The sequence below is a fragment of the Balaenoptera borealis genome (assembly GCF_965194805.1).
Source record: "Balaenoptera borealis genome assembly, chromosome: 3".
In the NCBI taxonomy this organism is placed as follows: Eukaryota; Metazoa; Chordata; class Mammalia; order Artiodactyla; family Balaenopteridae; genus Balaenoptera; species Balaenoptera borealis.
In genome coordinates, this window is record NC_138866.1 from 166637032 (window position 1) to 166661451 (window position 24420).

Below are 24420 nucleotides of genomic sequence, written 5' to 3' on the forward strand. Positions count from 1 at the left end.
AATGGATTTTTTTAAAGATAGATTGAAATGCCTGATCTCTTAGAGACTTCACAGTTACCTTAGGCTATTAGTTCTTGTTAGTTAATACTGTTGTGTTACTGCTAATACTCCAGAAAAGCAAAGGATACTTATCAATCACTTTGTGGCCAGAATGAATTATAAAAACATGTACTACTGCATGAGTTAGACCTGAGCAGAACAGTCAGGTATTGACTGTGTGGTAAGAGTATCGACTATTTAAAGAAATTATTGAAAGCTATTTTACTTTACGATTTCCTAGAATATATATCTTGATTTAAAAACAAATGTTTGGTTAATAAATCTGATTGTAAAATACTACAGTGACTTAGAAATTAAGAATGGTGTCTGAATCAAAATGAAAAATTATGCTACTTACATTTTAAATTATATCTATAAATTATTTTAAAAGCTTCTCTATCAGGCTTAAACTGTCAAGAGTAGAAATCTGTAATGAGAAGAATATAGATAATGAAAGTTAGTTTAAAATTTATTCCATGCGGGAAAGAGAATAGTGACTTGTCCTATCAGATATAAAACGTATAAAGCTCCACTAAAACAGCGTACTGGCTGTGGAATATACACACAGATCTCTAGTGAATCCAGACTTCTGCAGATCTAGCAGCTACTCTTCAGAGTCAGCAAACGCCTACGCTGAGAAGTTTACACTTACTGTATAGGAATAAGGGGGCTGCTGTAGGCTTCTGAATAGGGAGTTGATATCCTGAAAGCAGAATTTTTAGGTAAATTGGATATGCCAGAAATGGGAAATAGAGATCAGTCATGAGAGTGTTGCACATGATCCAAGCAGAGAGTCAACGAATGGCATTGAAAGTGAAAAGGAAAATAATGGGAGGAGATGAGGAATAGTGTAGGAGGACAGGAGGACCAGCTGATTAAAGGAGGTAAACGGAAGGATGAGATAAGTAATGCTAATGTTTTAGGTAGGATTACTGGGATGGCCATGGTACAGTGACCAGAAAAGGAATGGTTTGGAGCAAAGGGTCTTATAGAAAGGCACATGTAATGGTGCAGATATGACTAAGTTCCCCCTACTCAGCACTTTTCACTGTTGAAATGTTACATTTGTTTGTGTTTTTATGTCCTACCAGATGGGTAAGCTCTCTGGGCAGAGACTACATTTTTGTTTTTCGTTTTTCTATCCTCAGTGCCTTGTTGTACCTGGCATGCAGTACGCACTTGGTCAGTACTTGCTGAATGAGAGTGGGAGACCTCGTGAGTTTTCTGGCCCAGCTCTGCCACTTAGTAGCTGATGGACCTTTGCCGAGTTCTTTAAGCTGTCTAAGCTGCAATTTTCTTACACGTAAAATGAGGATCCTAATAGTACCACATATATCTACCTCCTAGTATTCAGCCAGCTGCAGTGTTTATGCCTGTCTCTGACACACGATAGGCGCTGCATAAGTGTCAGTGATTACTTTTATTTCCTGACATTCATGCTTTTATGATCTGGCTCCAGGCTGCTTTTCCAAGTTTGTGTTCTAATGTTAGCTTTTGCCATCCGTGCTGCTGGAACGTTACCCATTTATTCATTTCGTAATTCGGAGAAGTATTTTTCGAGGACTGCCTATCTGCCTGCCACTGTTCTGGACACTGTCTGCCAGACCTCACATTCTAGAGAGGAGGTGGATGTACAAAACCAGTAGACAAAGAAAAGAACAGGATTATTTTACATAGTAGCAAGTGCTGTGAAGAAAACAGTTATGTATTAGATAGTTACTTCATTGGGAGTGGAAAGTGAAGGTTAGTTTGGTTTGGGGTCAGGTCAGGCCTGAGAGAGGTGTGTTTGAGCCGAGACCAGAGTGACAGAGGCCAGAGGTGAAACGCCCTACCCCAGGGAGTCTGTTTCAGGTGAAGCAGCCGTTTCTCTCCAGCTCTTGCTTCCGTCTCCCAATCCTGTTCCCCTTTTCTCAGCTGGAAGGCGTGGTGGAAGCACAGCAGGAAATTATGAGGGTTACAGTGAGAATGGAAGGGAAAGCTAAATGGTATTTTGAAGGAAACGACTTTGTAACCAGTGGACAGAAGAGACTAAAATGTCACATGGAGCACCAAGGTTGTAAGCCCTGGAGTCCAGAGCTTGAAGTGAGTGAATGTGGGAGGGAACTTGTGTAAGTGGTGGTGGCCGTAGCGCTTTATTATTTTTCATCGTCTGCTAGGATTGTCAGTGGAGTTATGCAGTTGAAATTTTTGTTTTCTTTGCTAGCAGTTTCAGTTGTCTGAACATTCAGCAGACCTTTCATTTTGATTCAGTGAACGTGGGAAAGTGTGTGTTTTAATACAGAGATTTTGTGGTTGTTGCCTAAATACTTGTATTGTCAATAGCTATTTTCACCTTGACAGAAGCTGTCAAACGAATAGTTTTAGGTGTTGAGCATTAAAGGCCTTGTGGTGAAATCTGGGATGATGAAAAGTGATGCTTGAATATTACATGGCTTTGTACACATTTTATTTAATCTTAGAACTCTTTATTCATCTTAGTAGTTCTTAGAGTTCATCACAGTTATTAGTCTTTCTTTATAAAGCTGTTTACCCCTGGTAGACAAAGTGATCTTGAATCTGTCAGTTTTGCCCATACTTCTTACTGTCTGTAACAATCGATTGCGTTTTCTCACCTACTGATTGTGATTTTTTTGTTTGTTTGTTTAAAAGTGAAAAGTTACGTATTTAATGGTGATAAAATATAGAGAACTTTCTTGACTTTGATCTTTTAACCATTTTCTGTTAAATTCTTTGCAAAGTGAACTTCGCTTATTTAACAAGAAGAATCCGGGAATGAGCAAATTAGACTGTAGAGGGTTGACCCTTGGATAGGAGCTGTTGGGCTGTAAGAGTATTGGAAAGTTTTAGAACAATACCCCTGAGTTTTTTTAAGTGAGACTGTGGTAATAGGTTTTTTTTTGCTACTCTGGAGGTCTTACTCTTTGTCTCTTCGGGCCTAGCAAAGGGAGTTGGGCTGGTAATTTTTATCTTTTTTAAAAATTATATTTCTAATTTATATATAATTAGTTTCTTTTGGATGTATTACTGAACTATTCTGCAGTTGATTATAACCCTAAAATTATTGCTCTAAAGTTGCACGTTACTTGTTTTCCTACTGATTTTGACATAGTGTCTATTGATATTACATTTGTTTTTCAGGTATCTCAACACCCAGTTTATTAAAAAGAATAAATTGACAGAAGCTGACCTTCAGTATGGTTATGGTGGTGTAGATATGAATGAACCACTTATGGAAATAGGAGAGGTAGGACATTCTTTAAATGACTGGCAAACATAAGAGTGTTTTTATATACTGAGGAAATTTGATTCACTGTCCTTTTCTTAAGGACACTGAGTGGACTATCTTAAAATTTTCAAGATTTAAAACATCCTAGGGAATAATTCCCTGGCGGTCCAGTGGTTAAGACTCTGTGCTTCCAATGCAGGGGATGAAGGTTCGATCCCTTGTCAGGGAACTAAGTTCCTGAAAGCTGCGTGGCTAAAGGGGGAAAAAAAAAGAATCCTGAATGTTAAGTAAATGAAATAGTGTCATGATTTCCTAAGAATCTTCAGATAGATGAGAAGAACAGAAAAGATGTGATGAGTATTATTTTAATAGTTAAATTAATGATGGATGAATGACAGAAGGTTAATAGTTCTGCTGTATGAAAAATCTCATAAAAAGTATTTAGAAAATGTTGAGACTCTTATGGTTGAAAAGTGTGAAGGACATGGACTTAAAAGAGAACCTAAAAGATAGGAAATACAAATTTGTGGATGCAACAAATTTATTTTAACTTTAAAATGTAATTAAAGAAATTCAGCGTAAAACAAAGTGTGCAGTTCAACCAATTCACTCAAATTTTTGAGGTACAGTTCAGATTTAAATGTGGAAAATTATAATAATATATAAAACATATACTGACTATGCAAGAAATACTCTAGTGCAGTGGTTTTTAAAATTATTATTAATTAATTAATTAATTAATTTATGGCTGTGTTGGGTCTTCGTTTCTGTGCGAGGGCTCTCTCTAATTGCGGCAAGCGGGGGCCACTCTTCATCGCGGTGCACGGGCCTCTCACTACCGTGGCCTCTCTTGTTGCGGAGCACAGGCTCCAGACACGCAGGCTCAGTAGTTGTGGCTGACGGGCCTAGTTGCTCCGCGGCATGTGGGATCTTCCCAGACCAAGGCTCAAACCCGTGTCCCCTGCATTAGCAGGCAGATTCTCAACCACTGCGCCACCAGGGAAGCCCTAGTGCAGTGTTTTTTTATTCATGTCGTACATATTTATCGAGTAGCTGGACATTCGGGATACAATGGTGAACAGACAGAAGGTCTGCTCTCCTCATGGGGAAGCAGTTGCCAACTAAGTAAAGAAATTAATGTTAAATTTTGATGGGTGTCAGTGAAGGAAATAAACAACTAAGATGCAGCATTAGTAGAAATTTAAATTAGAATAACCCTTTTAGAAAGAAATTTATCTGTGTCTTTCAGTAGACTTTAAAATGTTCAATACCTGTTGACCAGGTAATCACACGTCTGGTAATTTGTACTGCAAAACTAATATGGAAAAAAAGGTTTACATGTTTAAAAGCATTCCTTGCAGTCATTAATAAGGGTGACTAATGGGCTAACAGTCTAAATTTCCAATATCCAATAAAAATCACACATAGAAGACTATATACAATATGATTTTGTTATAAAAGTAGGCAAAGGGATAAATTAGTAGAAAACAGTTCATAGAAACATTAACAAAGGGGAAAATGGTTTTTGAAAACATTTGGACACAACATTATATGTTTAATAGGAATAAAGCTGTAGAGGGGAAAGGATGTAGAGAAACAGATGAGTGGGAAATACCAGAATCTTAATAGCAGTTGCTTTAGTTTGTAGGGTGATAAGTGAATGTTTTATTTTATAATTGTTCCTTATCACTAACACTGTCATGCCCACTCCTCTTCCCAGAGGAAATCACTATAAACAATTAGATTTATGTCTTTTCTGAATTTTACCTGCGCATTTACATATAAATATATATATATACACACATAATAGTTTTGACATCAGAGCATACATAAAATTCTGCAACTTGTATTTCTTGCCTTTTGTTTAAAAAGTAGGGATATCAAATAATTATTAATTATTTATTAAACTATTCCCCTTAGTTTTCATTTTTTTGTTGTCACAAACAATACTGTGTGAACATCATTGTTCATTTGTTCACTTATTAAATATTTTTGAATCCCTCTGTGTGCTAGACACTGTACTATATGCTGGGAATATGGTAATGAGTAAAGTAAACAGAAATCTTACAATCATGGAGTTACATTTTTGTATATATCTGCTTGTACATGAGCAGAAATTTTCATGGAGTGAGTACCGGGAAGTGGATTTTCTGGGTCAAAGCACAGCCTGAACTTTGATATCCCTGCCACCTTGCCTTTCAAAGGCTTTTACCAGTTTGCCCTCCTACTACAGCTATAAAATCCCATTTTCTTATGTATTATCTTCTTTGTGCTAATTAAAAAGAAAAAGAAGGCAAAACCTGAAGAATGTTCCTTGTGGGAAAACAGATGCTTTTACTTATTTTTATAAAATTACCAGTGGATCAGAATAAAGTTATCCTAGGGAAACAGTAGAGAGGCTAAAAACAGAATCATACCTGTGTGGATGCAGCTACGTTGGAAACAGGAGAAATCAATTTTTTTTTTTTTTAGGAGCAATCAGTTTTTGATACTGGAATAACTTGTACTCTGTATGAGAAAAACATATTGGAGTTTAAAGGCTTTCATGTGAAGGCAAAACTTGAAAACTTTGGAAGGCAGCATAGGAGCACGCATATCTCCTTAAGGTTGGCCTTAGGGAGCGAAAGAGTTCTTAAAAGACACAAGAATGCAAACAATAAAGGAAAAGATTGATAAATTTGAGCACATTAAAATAGAATATATTTTTACTTAAAAAAATGCTGTAAAGAAATTCAAAAGTCAAGTCACAAACTATGACAAAGTGCGATATGTAAAACTGTCAAGGGATTAATTTCCACGATATATAAAGAACTACTAGGTCGCATTGAGAACAAGACAAACATTAATGGAATAATGGGCAAAAGAGATGAATGGACAGTTTACAGAGAAAAAAGAAAAGTGAAATGCACAAAAATCATAAAAAGATGCCCAGCCTTATTCAGGAAATTACCAGTTAAAACCTGAAGGAGGTCCACTTTATGTCCATCACATTGGCAAAGTCTGACCGGAGCCTGGCAGTAGCAGTTGTTGTCAGGATGTTGGCTTCAAGTGTAAAGTGGAAAACCACTTGGCTTTATTTAGTAAAGCTGCACGCATGCCTGCTCCTGTCGGCCAGCGTCTCCACTCGTAGGTGTGTGTCAGGGAACCACTTGCCTATGACCACTGGAAGGTGAATGCAGGAACAGCCGCAGTGTTCTCAGTGGCAAAAGCTGGGATCACAAACAGTGTCATCAGCAGTAGAAAGTAAAAGTTGATCATAGTGTCTTCATACAAGAGGATACTATATAGCAATGCCAACGATTGAACTATAAACTCTTCATCAATTTGGTTGGATTTCAGTAACAAAGTTACGGTTAAAAAATTATACATAAGAAATAAGATTAAAAAATAACAAAAAAATAAATAAAATTAAAAAATAACAACAAACAAAACAAACCAAAACAAAAATCATACATGGAAGAGCATACAATGTGATTTTGTTATCAAGGTCAGAAACAGTCAACTTCAGGACTTCCCTGGCGGTCCAGTGGTTAGGACTCCGCGCTTCCATTGCAGGGGGCACGGGTTTGATACTTGGTCGGGGAACTAAGATCCCACGTGCCACGTGGTGTGGCCAAAAAAAAAAGAAATAGTCAACTTCAGAAATATCGTATGGGATGGTTACACACTTGGTAGAGCTGTAAGGAAGGGAATGATTTAACACAAAATGCAGGATAGTGATAATCTCTGAGGGGAAAGAAAGGAGGAGGACATTTGGGGCAACAGTAATGGTGAAGTCATATTTCTTAAATTGGGTGTTGAATACAAGGATGTTTATTTTATTATTCTTTAAATTGACTTATTCTTTTATGTTTGTATGAGAGGTGTTATAATTTCAAAAACCAGCCAACAGCCAAATCACATTATTTTATTTAACATAACTCCTTTGTTTCCATTATAGTTTTGGCGTCTATAGCCCTTTCCTAATATTGGGCATTTAACAATCAATAAATTAAGGTTTTATAAAAATCAGTTATTTCTGTAAGATTTTCAATTAATGATAAAAGCTTAATTCTGTTCTTTGTACAAGTCTGATATGATAGTCATTGTCATTTTAAATTAGAAATTTATTTTCCTTATATTCAATTTTTATTTGAATTTTGAAGTATAGTTATAAATACTTCATTTGATGGGTGTTTTTACTTTTAAAAGAAGTCTTGAACAAATGTTTAAATCAAATACTAAGTAATTCAGCCTTGATGATTTTCATTTTTCCTGGCAGCTAGCATTGGATATGTGGAGGAAATTGATGGTTGAACCACTTCAGACCATCCTCATCCGAATGCTGCTCCGAGAAATCAAAAAGTGAGTACTGACATTGATCTTCTTGAGTCAGTTCTAATTTGCTGTTTGAAATGGTCTAAAATAGTGAACAGTTGCATGGCTGTCAACTGCACGTAGGCCTCATTTTACTGTAACAAGCCTCATTTTCCATTCTAATGCCAATATTTTAAAATCGTTTTATAATCTTTTGGTTTTGGGGGGCAGATTTCACTGTGACCTAATATGCTTAGTAAATAAATAAGTCCCTGAAGGAAGTGACTTGTTTTGTAATCCTGAAACGTCGTGGATCTTGTAGGCAGTGCTGAGTTGTTTGAACGTATTCTCAGCTGAAACCCTGATGACGATAACCTACTCAGGAAAACAGATTCTTCCAGTTGTTGGTCACCTTAATAATCAGTTAACTTGTGAGGTAAATTTATGAGAAAAGGGCTTCCCACTGTCCTCATGGCCCAGAATGGTTGACTCTTTACCTAACTGCTGTGTGAATAAGGTTTGGCACCAAGTAAGTTATCCTGTGGAGTCCAGAGTAGAACATTCTTGGTCAGCTCTGGCCTAGAAGATTCTTACTAGACCTCAGCTCTGGGGAATCAGAAACTGAAATCGCTCACACAGATAAATTTTAGGTGACTGGAACTACTGTGAAAGGAATTCTGTAGACCAATGAATTGCTGTGTGATAATGGCCACTCCCTCTGAAACTGCTTTCATTAAGAAGACCCAAATATGGAGTTTTTTATGTGAGGAAAAAAGCAGAGCTTTGTTCTTACTATGGGGCTCCTAATAAGAAATAAGAGGTTAAGAAAAAAAGCCACAAAAGGAGAGACTATTTTAATATTTAATGTTAACACCAAATAGAAAATATGTGGTAGGAGTTAGTAACTTGGTTTTTAAAAATTGTCACTCACGCTTTTCATGATTCCAGTGTTTCCAAAGGTGATGAGAGAGAGGAAAGGCAGTAGTGAAGCAGTAGGGTGGAACAGTTTTCTTCCTTCCTCTTTCTCCACTGAACTATGACTGACTAAAAGAACACTTCCAACAAGAGTTACAGGCTCTAGTATAATTTCCTTTGCTAAGAAATGTTAGCTTTCTTCTTGACTTGGAATTCAGCTATTTTACATTAAAAGTATAATGAAAATATTGTTATAATTTTCTAAATGCACTTTTAATGAAATGTCTCTTTAATATAATTTTGATCCAACCTAGTAAATTTTCCTTAAGTGTGATTGTTAGCTTGTTAAAAATGAATTTTATGAAAAATTAAAGAAAATATAACTGTGAGAAAAATAATACAACAGTAGGATCCTAATTCTGGAAAAGACATAGAGACTATATGTTTAGAGACATTAGGGCAACTTGTTTTGGTTTTGTTGTTAAAATCAGTTTCCATTAAAGTATTATTCAACATGCTTTACTAATATCTCATTTATTTTTTATGTCTACTCTATTAGGTAGGTATTATCTTAACATTTTACAGCTAAGGGTACTAAGGCTTAATAATAATAATAAAATATGGAAACGGTGTACCAAGCAGTGATCTAAAAACTTTACGTGTGAATCCCATTTAATCTTCACCCTAGGTGATTGGTACAGTTTACCATTTTACAGTTGTGTTGCTCTATTCAGCTCCCATCTTCTTAATTCCAGAGATTCAAATCTGGAATTTTTAACTCTAAATCCATTATGCCTGTCATTTCAATCCACAGAATGTTTCTTCCACTCCTAGCTCCAGTACTTTAGCTTAATGATGAATATATTTTGGTTTTATAATGCTTTGAGTATTCTAGTGTTTTCACACATATTTTCTTTATTTGATCTCAAGGAGGCCAGGCAGGTTTTATTTATAAGTAAGCAGATTGAACTTCAATAAGGAAAAATGACTTATTGAACTTGATGTAGGTAGGAAAGAGACTCCATTGTCTTTAAGCTTCCAGTTTGGGTCTTTCTGCTACATTGCTTTAACATCTATTTACCCATTGTCATGTGAGATATCATGGACAGATAGGGTGACAATAAAGCATGATGAGAGAGTGGTAAATTGCCCAGAGCACTGGGAAAAGTAGATTGAAAAAGGTGAGATGAAGTGGAGAGGATTATACAGTGAAAAGATTTCAGAGCAAGGACAAATGACATGCCGGCAATCCCTGATAGATAGACCTGGTTTTATTCCTGCCTAGATAGGTCTCCCTTAGTGCTAACATTATTTAATGTAGTCTGAGAGGTTATTTTTTTATCATAATAGCCAAGAGTTGCTAAAAGAAAAGACATGTGTCTTTCCTAGTTCTTAAATACATTTAGTACTTGGTACACTGTTTACACTTGGACATCAACATTTTTTAGATACTGCTGCTTTAAAACTATTCCCAGGGTTTTACAGTTTGTTTAGCCCTGTGATTCTTAAGCACTTGTCCTTTAGCTAAAATGCTTGCTTCCACCACTCAGGTGCTTATCTGATACTAAGGATAACAGCTCTTTTCCTACAACTTGGGTTAGATAATCCCTACCTCAGTTAATTGTTCTTTATTTTACCCAAGTGATATACTTTCTCCATCTTTTCGCTGTGTGCTTTTAGCTTCATCAGTAGATGAATTAATTTGGTTAGCACCTTTAGGAAAAGAGTACTTCCTAATGTAACTTCGGTTGTGCAGAGGTATATTTTATGCTGCACCATCACCTGCATCTCTAGGAGTTTTTGTATAGACTCACACATAGAACTGTCCTTCATTTTCTTATTGTAAGAGAAATATACAGATCATAAAAATTCCCCAACTCACAGGTAGTGTGTTGATCTTCTTGGAAGATTTCAGAAGGTTGAGGGCCATCTCCGCCTTGAAAGAGGTAAAGTTATCTGTCAAGCTAATGGAGGATTTTTTCTTGTGAAATCAAAATGTTCTGCTAAGTGAAAATTCTTACTAGGCATGAATGCTGAAATGCTCAGTAAACTGTAATACAATTTCATGACTTTTGAAAAAAGTTGTAATTGGGTGGAGTGGGGTTTCTGTAGATCAAAAAAGACGGTCTAAAAAGGTCACAGGCAGGAAAACAAGACAGCAATATAAAGTGACGTAAAAGGCTAAACAACCATGTATCCTCTGCTTTTAAGGTACAGACTAGGTCCAGGCTCTTTTTTTGATTAATTGTATCCTATAAAGGTGGCTTCTTCTGAGGTATATAAACGCTACAGGAATAATCCCAGCTTCGTGCATTTTAGAGAAACTGTTTCAGTGAAGTACTAGATTTAAAAGTGGAATGTAGGTTGCAGAATTTTTTTGTTTGCTTAAGAGAGTCAATGAAACAATTGTTTAATTTTTTTTTCATGGTATCATGAAATCTGTACACATAAAATTTAATTGATAATCCAAAAGTAAAAGTGCTCCTCCTATATTAGGAAGAAAGAAACAAGTGATGTAATCATAGGTTGTGTATCTGCATGTTTTCACAGTGTCTGCTTCACTAAGGAAAGATAAAAGTAATTCTATTCATATAATAACTTGTCTTTTATAATAAAATAGAATTGCCAATTGGGACTTTCAGCATAGTAACAACCTAACATTGTTTTTAATTTTAATAAATAAAATGCTGTAACTTTGTGGATCTCAATGTTACAGTGTAAGAATATGAAATTAGAGAGAAGAAAGTAGATACATTTTTAAATGCAGGTAAAAGGAATTGCTTAGATGCTTAAAGATACTGTTAAAAACACAGACTTTTTAATGCTAAATGGATTCAGAATTGCTTTCCTTTTTTCCAGTAGCTCTGCAGTTAACTTTCTAGTGTCAAGTAGTCTTTGAACAAAAATAGAAACTTTAATTTTTTAATTTTTAAAATTTTTAAAAATATATATTTTATTTATTTATTTTTGTCTGTGTTGGATCTTAGTTGCTGTGCACGGGCTTTCTCTCTAGTTGCAGCGAATGGGGTCTACTCTTCGTTACGGTGGGCGAGCTTCTCATTGCAGTGGCTTCTCTTATTGCGGAGCACAGGCTCTAGGTGTGCGGGCTTCAGTAGTTGTGGTGCGTGGGCTCAGTAGTTGTGGCGCACGGGCTTAGTTGCTCCGCGGCCTGAGGGATTTTCCCCGACCAGGGCTGGAACCCATGTCCCCTGCATTGGCAGGTGGATTCTCAACCATTGTGCCGCCAGGGAAACCCCAAAATAAAAACTTTAGCAAGAGGGAAGAGATATGGGAACATATGGATATGTATAACTGATTCACTTTGTTATAAAGCAGAAACTAACACACCATTGTAAAGCAATTATACTTCAATAAAGATGTTTAAAAAAAAAAAACTTTAAAACTTTAAAACTTTAAATAAAATTCTTTCTTCCCCTTTGAATTAGGAGAATTTATAACATAGGCTGCTATGGCTGATTTGTGTTTTCTCTGGCATGTTCATATGTTTGTTATTCTATTTCTCAACTGTTAAGAAATTATAGATTTCATTGAGGAAAAATATCTTGGATAAAAATAAAATTTAATGTAGTAGTTTTTATTCTTTTGTATCTCAGTTTCTGAGAGATGTTTTAAATTTCCCAGCTCATTTTATTTTATTTTATTTTTTTTTAATTTTATTGCATTTTTATTTATTTATTTATTTATTTTAAAATTTTTTTATATTTATTTTTGGCTGTGTTGGGTCTTCGTTTATGTGCGAGGGCTTTCTCTAGTTGTGGCAATTGGGGGCCACTCCTCATCGCGGTGCGCGGGCCTCTCACTGTCGTGGCCTCTCTTGTTGGGAGCACAGGCTCCAGACGCGCAGGCTCAGTAGTTGTGGCGCACGGGCCCAGTTGCTCCGCAGCATGTGGGATCCTCCCAGACCAGGGCTCGAACCCGTGTCCCCTGCATTGGCAGGCAGATTCTCAACCACTGTGCCACCAGGGAAGCCCATCCCAGCTCATTTTAGATTTATGGATTTTCATCCGTGCAGTTGTTAGTTTTTGTTTTATGAATTTTGAGGCTCTGTTGTTAGTTAAATAAATATCAGGATTATTCTGTTCATGGTTAATTGTTTTTATTGTTATGTAGTAACTTTATCTTGTGCTCTTTTTCCATATTCTGTCACATATTAATATTGTTATAACAGTTTTCTTTTGGACTTTTAGGTATTTTGCTGTGTGCGTGTAAAATTAAATATAGATACAGGAGGCCATACAACACAAATGTACAGCTTAATGAATTATTATAAGGTGAATGTGCTTGTTACTGCTGCACAAGTTAAGGACTAGAACCAGGCCAGCCTCCCCTGAGACCCTTGTGTGTGTCCCATCCCCTCCCTTTCTCCCATAGTAACCACTACCCAACTTTTGAGGCAATCACTTTCTTCTATTTCCTTATGGTTTTTTCACCCATGTGTGCATTCCTAGACTCTGTAGTTTAGTCTTGTCTATCCTAAAAAAAAACCTTCATACATCTTTTAAATCTTTTAATCAATAGGTTTCTCCTCCATCCTTTTTTTTTTTTTTTTACCTTTAACTTATTTGTTCATGAATCCTGGCCATTTGATCTTTAGACTTTACCACCGTCTGGATTTTGCTGATTGCATGCATGAGGCCCATTTATACGTGTTTCTTTGTCCTCTGTTTCCTGTAAATTGGCAGTTCAGTGTTTTACTCAGACTCAGGTTGGTTCTTGCAGGCAAAACCACAGATATTTTATTCTTTGGTAATGTCTGATTTTTCACTCTTTTTTTGATGTAAGCAGCCACTGATGCTAAATGCTGACATCTTTTAGTATATTGGGGTTTGTAAAACGATACCACTTTAATTCTGTCATTCGGTTTTCATTTTTTAACTTGAAACATTTTACAAAAATATTCTTACCCTTATCTAAACTATTTGGTTATCATATAGGAAAGGTGAAATAACTTCTTGTTTCTTTTCTTTTCTTTACCCAGTTGTCAGGATAATGAGTTGGTTTGCTGTCATGTTCAAAAAGTGGCCAATTAGCTTTTTTTTTTCAACATACCGTGATGAAACTTATAGACTTAAATATATTTGATTTGTTCCTATTCATTGTCTAACTTTATTAAAGTTTAAATAGCCTCTCTTTGGTTAGTTGGTGCCAGAGTCTTTTTGAAGTGACCCTAGTCATCATTGATAACTTTCTTGCTATCTAGTAGTATGTCAGGATATTTCCAGGCTTATCTTGTACATTTTCTTCCCCAGACCTGGTACCATCTACTCAGTGAAAAACTTAGTTCCAAATACACAAATGATACGTAAATGCATTCTTGAAAAACTTTGAGTGTTCCAGATCCTTTCCTCAATCTTCCTCTCCACAGAGGTAATCCCTGTGATCATCTGGTTAGCTGTCTTTTCACACCTTTTCCTGTGAATTTTTATATCTATGTAGAGAAATAAATATGATACAGAATATTGTTTTTTCTTTTTTTAAGTATAGAAATTTTTCTTTTTTTCTAACTTCTGAAAATCATTTATGACGTACTTCTTTTAAAATTCAATTTTATATCTTGATAATTTTTCTATGTTTGTACATAGAGATCTTCCTCATTCTTCCTAAACTCTATAGAATATTTGGTATGGCTCTACCTCAGTTTTTAAACTCTTCTCCTAGTAATGTCTATTAGGTTGTTTCCAGTTTTTCCATTACTACAACTCTTGGTTCTGTCATGCACAGGTGCAGATGTTTGGAGCCATAGAGTATGTGCATTTAGAATTAATGTTGCCCTCTGTAAAGTACCTGTTCTTCCAAAGGCAGAGTACGGGAACCCGTTTCTCTACTACTCATCAAGTCTTGCCAGTCTGAAGGTGAACTGTTTCCTTGATTTCCCAGTGCCTCCTGAGGTGCTCTGGGGTTGGGGCCAAGCAATCTGGGCACAGTCTGGCGCAGTCTGGGTGCAGTCTGGGTGCAGCCTGGGTGCAGTCTGGAGCAGTCTGGGGCAGTCTGGGCGCAGTCTGGGTGCAGCCTGGGTGCAGTCTGGAGCAGTCTGGTGCAGTTTGGGGGCAGTTTGGCGCAGTCTGGGTGCAGTCTGGGCGCAGTCTGGAGCAGTCTGGGGGCAGTTGGGCGCAGTCTGGGGGCAGTTTGGTGCAGTTTGGGTGCAGTCTGGGAGCAGTCAGGGTGCAGTCGGGAGCAGTCAGGGTGCAGTCTGGAGCAGTCTGGAGCAGTCTGGAGCAGTCTGGGGGCAGTTGGGCGCAGTCTGGGGGCAGTTTGGTGCAGTCTGGCGCAGTCTGGAGCAGTCTGGAGCAGTCTGGGCGCAGTCTGGAGCAGTCTGGGCGCAGTCTGGAGCAGTCTGGGGGCAGTTGGGCGCAGTCTGGGGGCAGTTTGGTGCAGTCTGGGCGCAGTCTGGGAGCAGTCAGGGTGCAGTCTGGAGCAGTCTGGAGCAGTCTGGGCGCAGTCTGGAGCAGTCTGGCACAGCCTGGGGGCAGTCTGGGAGCAGTCAGGGTGCAGTCTGGCTCGGTCTGGGCACAGTCTGCAGCTGTCTGGCGCAGTCTGGAGCAATCTGGCGCAGTCTGGGTGCAGTCTGGGTGCAGTCTGGCACAGTCTGGCGTAGTCTGGGCACAGTCTGCAGCAGTCAGGGTGCAGTCTGGAGCAGTCTGGAGCAGTCTGGCGCAGTCTGGGCGCAGTCTGGAGCAGTCTGGCACAGCCTGGGGGCAGTCTGGAGCAGTCTGGCGCAGTCTGGGGGCAGTTTGGCGCAGTCAGGAGCTGTCTGGCTCAGTCTGGGTGCAGTCTGGGTGCAGTCTGGCGCAGTCTGGAGCAGTCTGGGCGCAGTCAGGGTGCAGTCTGGGAGCAGTCAGGGTGCAGTCTGGCTGCAGTCTGGGCGCAGTCTGGCGCAGTCTGGGCGCAGTCTGGCGCAGTCTGGGCGCAGTCTGGGCGCAGGTGCTTCCCTTCCTCGTAGCACCACACTCACTGCTCCTGCAGGGATACGCAGAGCAGCTAGTCTGCTGATGACCTCGCTGGTTTTGTGCTAACCCGCTTTCAGTAACACCACTTCTTGCCCGTCCTCCTTCACTATCTTCCACCCCCTCCTTTTAGCGGTTCTTTCTCTTGTGCATTTTGGTCCGTAATTTTGTTTTTCTGTGCTATCTAGTCTTCATTCTGTTTTTTCAATTTCTACAGGTCCAAGGGCTACAGCCAACAATGGAGCGTTAAAAAGTATCCTTCCTGTCACTTCTCAGATTTGGAGTGAGAGCAGGAGGCTGTGTTTAATTTGTTGGAACCATATTCTCCTTTTAATCATAGGGGGTGAATGGGAGTTTCACCAAGAGATTAATTTGCCCATTGTCACATATCAGAATCAGGACTTTTGAGAGTTCCAGCCTAACTTTTAATGACCATCACAAACCTGGTCTGCCCTCTAAAATGCCTTGGTTTTAAAATCACAGTTAGTGCTTTTTTTGGTCTCTTAGCTTTCTTCTCCTCTCTAATTTATTGAAAATGCTTCCATTTTGCGCCTATCTGTACTTAAAATACTAGCTTATTGATGGTTTACTCATGTACCAGGCAGTGTGCTACATACTTTCTTGGATTATGCATAATCTTTACCATATCCTTGTGAGAGTAGGTACATTTCTTACCCCCACTTTACAGAAGGGGACATCTCTGAGTACTAAAGGTTAATAAGCACCTGCACAAGGTGACATATTCTGCAGCCAGAACTTGAACCTAGGTAGTCTGACTCCAAAATCCTGGTCTTAGGGGCTACAATAAACTGTTCCTATTCGTTCCCATCCTCCCAGCTGAGTGATTTCATTATGATTGTTGTAGGCATTTTCCACTTAGTTCTGTCAAGATCAAATAATGAGCCATATTCTAAAAATTCTTCATATTCTTTTCTCAAAGCTCATCTCTTGGGATCACTGTTCTTAGGTGAGACCAGGGCTTATTCAGATAACCAGCTTAGTCATTGCTTTTATATAGTACTAACTTAGCATCATTTCAGTTTATTTTCATTATCTGTCAGCCTAATAGAAATAAATTACACTGATTTTCTATAGTACCTTTTGTGCAGTTATCAAAGTGTATGGTGAATTGAATAATTATGCCTAAGAGTTTCTGAGTTCAGATGTTCTTCTTACAGGAGAGGACAATTTAGTTATTAAGCAGTAGGAATGTCGATGTTCTTTCTAGGCACTACCTTACCTGATTCCAGCTTCTCTGGGCCTTTTGGGGTCAGAAACAAATGGCAGGAGTGCTGAGAATAGCAGCAGTGGACGTTTTCCTGGTGCTGAGCAGGGACAGTAGGATTTGGTCATGAAAATAATTTTAGGTAACCTGATTTTCCAAATATTTAGATATTTCTCACTTTTGACTGATTTTCATTTGGTCCCAGACAAAGTTAAAAGGCAAAAAGTGATGTGCTCCAAATCAATGGAATAGGTTATATCATTATTTCAGCAGATTTAATTTGGGCTTAAGAGGGAAGGTCAGCAGAGGAAAGGAGCTCACCATGTGTCACCTTGTATGAACTCATCGTTCTTATTAGTTCTTATATCAAAATGTAGACTTTGTAACTACATTTCTGTGACTGTCAGAAGGACTGTAGCCATATTAATTCAAGCACAACAAACTTCTCCCAGAATATCCAGATAATTAATGGGAGACAGAAAGAGGATTAGAGGGAGGCAGAGGCAGGGAGGGACACTGATATATAAAGGTAATTGCCACAATACTTTTCTTAAATGTTAGAAAATCTTTATATCCCAGTATGAAAACCAGAAGATTTTACTAGGAAATGATGATAATATATTTTTCTGTTGCTTTCTTTGTAAAATAATTATTACTTCAAAGAAAAAAACTTTTAAAGTGAGGTGGAAGATTACCATGGAAAGGTAAACCTTTGACTGTATAATGGTTTGATTTGAGCATTAGTACTGGAGTCAGAAACTTCCAACATAGAGCCAGACCGTTTTACTGTGGCTTTAGGCCCACTCTTATTTTTTTCCTATTTCATTTTCCTATTTCTGTAATTATAAAAGCCAGAATTCACCTATATTTCTTATTGTGATTAAAACTTGCATCACAGTAGTACCCTTGACTAAGTAGGAACTTATCAAAATGTCACATGAATAATTGAGATGATTTTAGATCCCTTTGTAACTGTAATAGAATATAGAAATATTAAAACATATCTCACTAAATTTCTAAGTAGAGAAATACCTTTGTGCTTAAATGAAAGCAACTCAGTGGCTCTAGCAGACCTCTTAGAGAGAGAACAACAGTTATTAGTCATTTCAATGAGCGATATATTGTATTAGAGTGTACCTTTGAGGAATGAGTCTCATCAGATTACTGTAGGCATACTTGTGATGGTTCAAAGACTGCATTCTCAGACCACATCCTCTAGTAGTAGAGTTTGTGGTGAGTGAAATTCAAATATTCTTAACCACTGGTATTTAAAGTCTTGAATTGATGGGCTCATAGCTACTCTATTAAAATTGAAGAAGTATCATCTTAGTGTCAACATAGTATCTTTAATTTTACAATTAAGCTTTTCTGTTGTTTATTGAAATGACATCTAATGTGTACATAAACTATCATAAATATTAATTCAGCTGCAATATGAAAAATCATTTTTAAGCATCATGTGCATTGACCTTTAAAATGCTTTATACATAATGTGATTAGACCAATAGAATAAGCAGCCATATTGTGGCATACTTTGGTATATTTCCATAGATATTTGTATTCTCAAGAATGTTTTGTGTTATACCTTGTTTTAGTGATCGTGGTGGAGAAGACCCAAACCAGAAAGTAATCCATGGGGTTATTAACTCCTTTGTTCATGTTGAACAGTATAAGAAAAAATTCCCCTTAAAGGTAAAAAGCCTCCTTTAAAAACATAAATAATTAGACCTTTAATTTCTTAAGTTGCCTGTTCTAATTTTTTAAATATGATTTAATTGATTTATTTAGTTTTATCAGGAAATCTTTGAGTCTCCCTTCCTGACTGAAACAGGAGAGTATTACAAACAAGAAGCTTCAAATTTATTACAAGAATCAAACTGCTCACAGTATATGGAAAAGGTAAGAAAACATTATGTTAACTACATCATCTAGTATATATCAGGCCTGGTTTTATTTAATATTAGTTATCTTAGTTAATATATTTTTTTGGTGGAAAAAGTTCTGTTTTTTTGATCATTACACTGAGTTATAGTTAATGTACAACACCTATTGATAAATCATTGTTCCTGCTATGGCATTTTCCATAGAAAAGGTGCTATTCCAGTTTTCATTGTGGTTGATGATTTCTGATAAATCCTGATTGCTGGATTTGCTTGTCTTTAAAATTAATATATATTCATATTCTTGGCAAAATAAACTATTATTTTGTGCTTAGTAGATAAGGGAATAGGATAAGTACAAAAGCTAGGGGTTGGGGTTTTTATCTTCCTCTAAAATGGAAGGAAAAAAATAGTAAATATATAATAATTCTAGATACTGGGTCTTTTTGGTCTGTTAAGTTTGTGGAAGGCTGAGAAAAACCTCCACGAGAAATTTTACTCATTAAACCAACACATTGATAACCATATTTATAATTCCATGTATATTTTCTCAGTGAAAGAATAGTGAGATTATAAATTCAGTCATCAGATAAGATATGTTAGAAATTTTAACTAGATTTTTTCATCGGCAGTGTTGGATTTCAAGCATTTTATTATCAGATGATTTTTGTTAGTTTGTTTACCTTTAAGAAAGGTAAAATGGGGACTTCCCTGGTGGCGCAGTGGTTAAGACTCCACACTCCCAATGTAGGGGGCCTGGGTTCGATCCCTGGTCGGGGAACTAGATCCCACATGCATGCTGCAACTAAGAGTTCGCATGCTGCAACTAAGGAGCCCACCTGCCGCGACTACGACCCAGTGCAACCAAATAAATAAATTAAATAAATAAATAAATAAATAAATATTAAAAAGAAGGTAAAATGTTTCAAGTGGAATAGCTGTAGTGAGGCTTCCATAGGCCATAGGTCAGGAAATATTAGTACTTACTGATATGATACAATGGTGCATATTCCACAGAGCCCAGGTCCAGAAGTCTGAGTTGTTTAATTCTTTTCATGCTTTGTCACTCTTTAGCTCTGGGATCTTGAGGAAGTTATCTAGGATATTTTCCTCCGTTAAGTGCAGGCTACACTAAGTCAGTGGGTCTTAGCACTTAGCCCTTTTTACATCTTAGACTCTTGTTAAAGATTCTAGATCCAATCCTGAGAAGTGCACACAGAATATCAGGGGTACATACTCTCATCGTTATATCTGGCTCTCAAAAACAGGCTGTTGGCAAACAATGGAAACAACCCAAATGCCTTTCAGGAGTTGAAAAGACAGGCAAAATGTGTATACATACAATGGAATGTCATTCAGCCTTAAAAAGGAATAAAGTTCTGACACACGCTACAACATGGATTAACTTTGAGAATATTATGTTGAGTGAAATAAGCCAGACACAAAAGGACAAACATCGTATGGGTCCACTTATATAAAATATCTAGAATAGACAAAGTCATAGAGACAGAAAGTATTATAGATTAGAAGTTATTGGGAGGGGAGGATAGGGAGTTATAGCTTAGTGGTTACACAGTTTCTGTTTGGTGTAATGAAAAAGTTTTGGAAATAGACAGTTGCACAACATTGTGAATGTAATTAATGCTACTGAATTGTACACTTAGAAATGGTTAAAATGACAAATTTTATGTTACATATATTTTACCACAATTTTAAAAAACTAATAATGTAATATACCAAAAACCACTGAATTGTATACTTTAAATGGGTGAATCATATGATATGTAAACTAGATCTCAAACTATTAAAAGGAAGGCCACTGGAGATTATGTTTGGAAAATAACATTTATAAGAATAGGTCATTTAATTAACAGACAATTCATGTGGCCTTCCTACTTCCCTTTCTGTATCTTTCCTCTAGTTCTGGCTTTTTCTGCCAGCTACAGGTGGTTTATTTGAAGCCCTGCATTGAGGCACTCCAAACTTAATCTACTTTTTATTGATATGCGCACTGCCCCCCGTTTTCATTATTTTATTTTTTTCCTTTTCTCATCCTCCCTTGCCTCCCTCAGACCCACATTCTAATTCGTTTTCGTTTTTTATTTAGTTAATCCATAAGCAGGTTAAAGTCATGTTTATATACTAAACATGGCTAGGTCTGTTTTTCTTCTGAGGTAGAAATTAGCCAGATTCTCTGGCTATTATCTTTATTATCTGGTTCTTGTTGATGTTAACCAGTGTATTGTTTGTACCTCAGTGCTTTTTTATAGGATAAGCTTTAATAAAGGTCTTGATTGAAATATTTGACTATGACTAAATTTTTTTTACTTTAAAAAAATGTAATGGAATCTTTAATGTGATAGTTTACTATCATGTACATACTGTTTATGTTTGTAAGATGAATCAACATAAAGTAATTAGCTTAATCTACATGATCCAGTTGATGTAAATTACTTTTTAGTTTGAGAGTTAAATGTTCATGAAGTGACCACCTATTCTGTTTTTTAATGATCTTTACCCATGTTTCCTATTGCATATAGGTTGTCTATATGTAGGATGATTGGGGTCAATAAATGAGGACAAAATGCAGACCATTTAACTTTTCATAAGACCGTGCTGTTCATAAGACAGTGCTGAAATGTATGTGACATCTAGTAGCTTAATAAAATTTTGAAATGACTTATGGAATGTGAGTTTAAATTAGTCATATAATTCTTATTTGTAAGTTACTTTGCCCTGTAAGTTACTTATTTATATTACAGGTGTTTTCTCATAGTAGTTTCTGACTGTAAGAATATATTTCTAAAGGTTCTAGGTAGATTAAAAGATGAAGAAATTCGATGTCGAAAATACTTACATCCAAGTTCATATACTAAAGTAATTCATGAATGTCAGCAACGAATGGTAGCAGACCACTTACAGTTCTTACATGCAGAATGTCATAATATCATCCGACAAGAGAAAAAAAATGGTAAGTGATACCAAACATCAATGTGAATAGAAATTAAATTATAAACCCACTTTTTACATCATCTTCCAGCTACCTTAGACTTCAAACATATTTAAGTAATAGTCTCTAAAATATTCGATATGCCTTTTTACAGATATTAATAATCTATTTTAAAAGATTGTTTTGGAAAAGTATATTTTCAAACTGTATTCTAAAGTCAAAAGAAAAACTGGGAAAATGTGTTTCCACATTTTTAAAAATCACAGGCGCTAATTTCCTGAATACATTAAGAGTTTCTAGTAAATAAGAGGAGAAAAGACAAAGAACATGAAAAGGAAATATAAATAGATTTTAAATATATGAAGATGCTCAGTCTCACTCAAAATAGGGGAAATACAAAATGAAAATACAATGAAATGTTAACAATAAGCAGTGAATAAAATGGAATTTTTTAGAAAAAAGCAATAAGGATTTTTAAATAGCAGGGAATAAATGTAACAAGATATGTGTCAGACCTACACAGAAAACTAAACATTGTTGAAAGCAACATTGATTTATAGATCCAGGGCAATCTTCTCAAAACCCAAGATTTTTTTTTAAACTCTGAAACTCTGAAAGTTATACTTACTCTTCAAGACAATTTTGAAGAGCATGATGCGAAAACTTTGCGGGATAACATGACTTGTAAAAACCACAGTAATTAGGAATATGAGGCGTTGGTGCAAGGATAAGCAAAGAGACCAATGGAATAAAATAAAAAGCCGAGAAATAACTTATGCATATGTAGATACTTCATTTAAGACTAAGGCAGTCCTGCAGAGCAGTGGGTGAAGGATAGTGTTTTGAACACACAGCGCCAGGTCCGTTGGATATCCATGTGGGAAAAAAACGAAATTTGATCTCTACCTCAAACACCATATACAAATTCAATCAATTCATTTTGGGCTTTTGATCTCAATGTAAAGCAGTAACACTTCCAGAAGATAATATAGGAGAATAACTTCATGACCTTGGAGGTAGAGAAGAATATTTTAAATAAGACACAGAAAGCACTAACCACAAGGAAAGATTGATCAAGTTGACTACTTTATCATTAAAAACTTTGGATCATTAAAAAACCATTAAGACCATTGGATCATCAAAATAGCATCACAATGACAGTCATAGGACAAAGGAGCCAAGAATACACAATGGGGAAAGGACAATGATTAATGAATCATGTTAATGAATGTTTTTGAAAAAACTGGACAGCCACATGCAAAAGAATGAAACTGGACCACTGTCTTACATCATACATAAAAATTAACTCAAAATGAATTAAACACTTGAACCTAAGACCTGAAGCCATAAAACTCCTAGAAAAAAAGGCGATAAACTCCTTGACATCCGTCTTGGTGATGATTTTTTGAACCTGACACCAAAAGCAAAGGCAACAAAAGCAAAAATAAACAAGTGGGACTCCATCAAACTAAAAAGCTTCTGCCCAGCAAAAGAAACCATCAGCAAAATGAAAAGGTGACCTACTGAATGGGAGAAAATATTTGCAAATCATTTATCTGATAAGGGGTTAATATCCAAAATATATAAAAGACTCATACAACTCAATAGCAAAAAGACTGATTAAAAAATGAGAAGATCTGAACAGACATTTTTCTAAAGAAGACTTACAGATGACCAGCAGGTACATGAAAAGGTGCTCAACATTATTAATCATCAGGGAAATGCAAATCCAAACCTCGGTGAGATACCACCTCACACCTGTTAGCATGGCTGTTATCAAAAAGACTAGAAATAACAAATGTTGACGAGGATGTGAAGAAAAGGGAACCATCATGTACAGTTGGTGGGATAAAAATTAAAAATAAAACTATCATGTGATCTCGCAATTCTACTTCCGGGCATTTATCCAAAGAAAACAAAAACACTAACCCCAAAAAATATATGAACCCTGTTCATATATGTTCATTGCAGCATTATTTACAATAACCAAGATAAGGAAACAACCTAAGTGTCCATTGATAGGTGAATGGATGAAAATAAACACACACACACACACACACACAGAGAAATATCAGCCATTAAAAAAAAAATGAAATCTGCTATTTTGCAACAACATGGATCGACCTCGAGAGCATTGTGCTAAGTGAAGTAAGTCAGACAGAGAAAGACAAATATCATGTGATCTCACTTATACATGGAATCTAAAAAACAAAACACACGAACTCATGGATACGGAGAAGAGCTTGGTGGTTGCCAAAGTCAGGGGGGATGGGTGAAGGGAGTCAAAAGGTTTAATAACTTCTAGTTATTAAAAAAATAAGTCATGGGGATGTAATAATGTATAGCATGATGACTATAGGTAATAATACCATGTTGCATATTTGAAAGTTGCTAAGAGTAGATTTTAAAAGTTCTCGCAGATATCGTATAATGACACTTATATGTGTAATCTAGAAAAATGGTATAGATGATTTTATTTACAAAGCAGAAATAGAGGCACAGAGGTATGGATACCAAGGGAGAAAGGGGTGTGGTGGGAGGAATTGGGAGACTGGGATTGACACATATACATTATTGATACTATGTATAAAATAGACAATTAATGAGAACATACTGTATAGCACAGGGAACTCTACCTAATGCACTGTGGTAACCTAAATGGGAGGGAAGTCCAAAAGGGAGGGGATATCTGTATGTGTATGGCTGATTCATTTTCTTGTGCAGTGGAAGCTAACACAACATTGTAAAGCAACCATACTCCAATAAAAATTAATTAAAAAGTAGAATAAAAATTTAAAAATTCTCATCACAAGAAAAAAGTTGTAAATATGTATGGTGACAGATGTTAACTTGACTGATTGTGGTGATCAGTCTGCAATATATACCAATATCATTATGTTATAAACCTGAAACTAATATATGTC

General features: G+C 36.5%; 1 protein-coding gene across 6 annotated transcripts in view; it reads left to right on the forward strand.

Moving 5' to 3' along the window:
• Positions 1 to 24420, forward strand: part of CUL2 (cullin 2) — an 82665-nt gene that overhangs the window by 35715 nt on the left and 22530 nt on the right. For all 6 annotated transcript variants that reach the window (XM_082385410.1, XM_082385409.1, XM_082385407.1 and 3 more), the window contains 5 exons: positions 3178 to 3283; positions 7527 to 7609; positions 18262 to 18358; positions 18455 to 18565; positions 21355 to 21517. In XM_082385410.1, coding sequence (XP_082241536.1) covers positions 3178 to 3283; positions 7527 to 7609; positions 18262 to 18358; positions 18455 to 18565; positions 21355 to 21517 — 560 coding nt within the window. The remainder of the gene's footprint in view (positions 1 to 3177; positions 3284 to 7526; positions 7610 to 18261; positions 18359 to 18454; positions 18566 to 21354; positions 21518 to 24420) is intronic.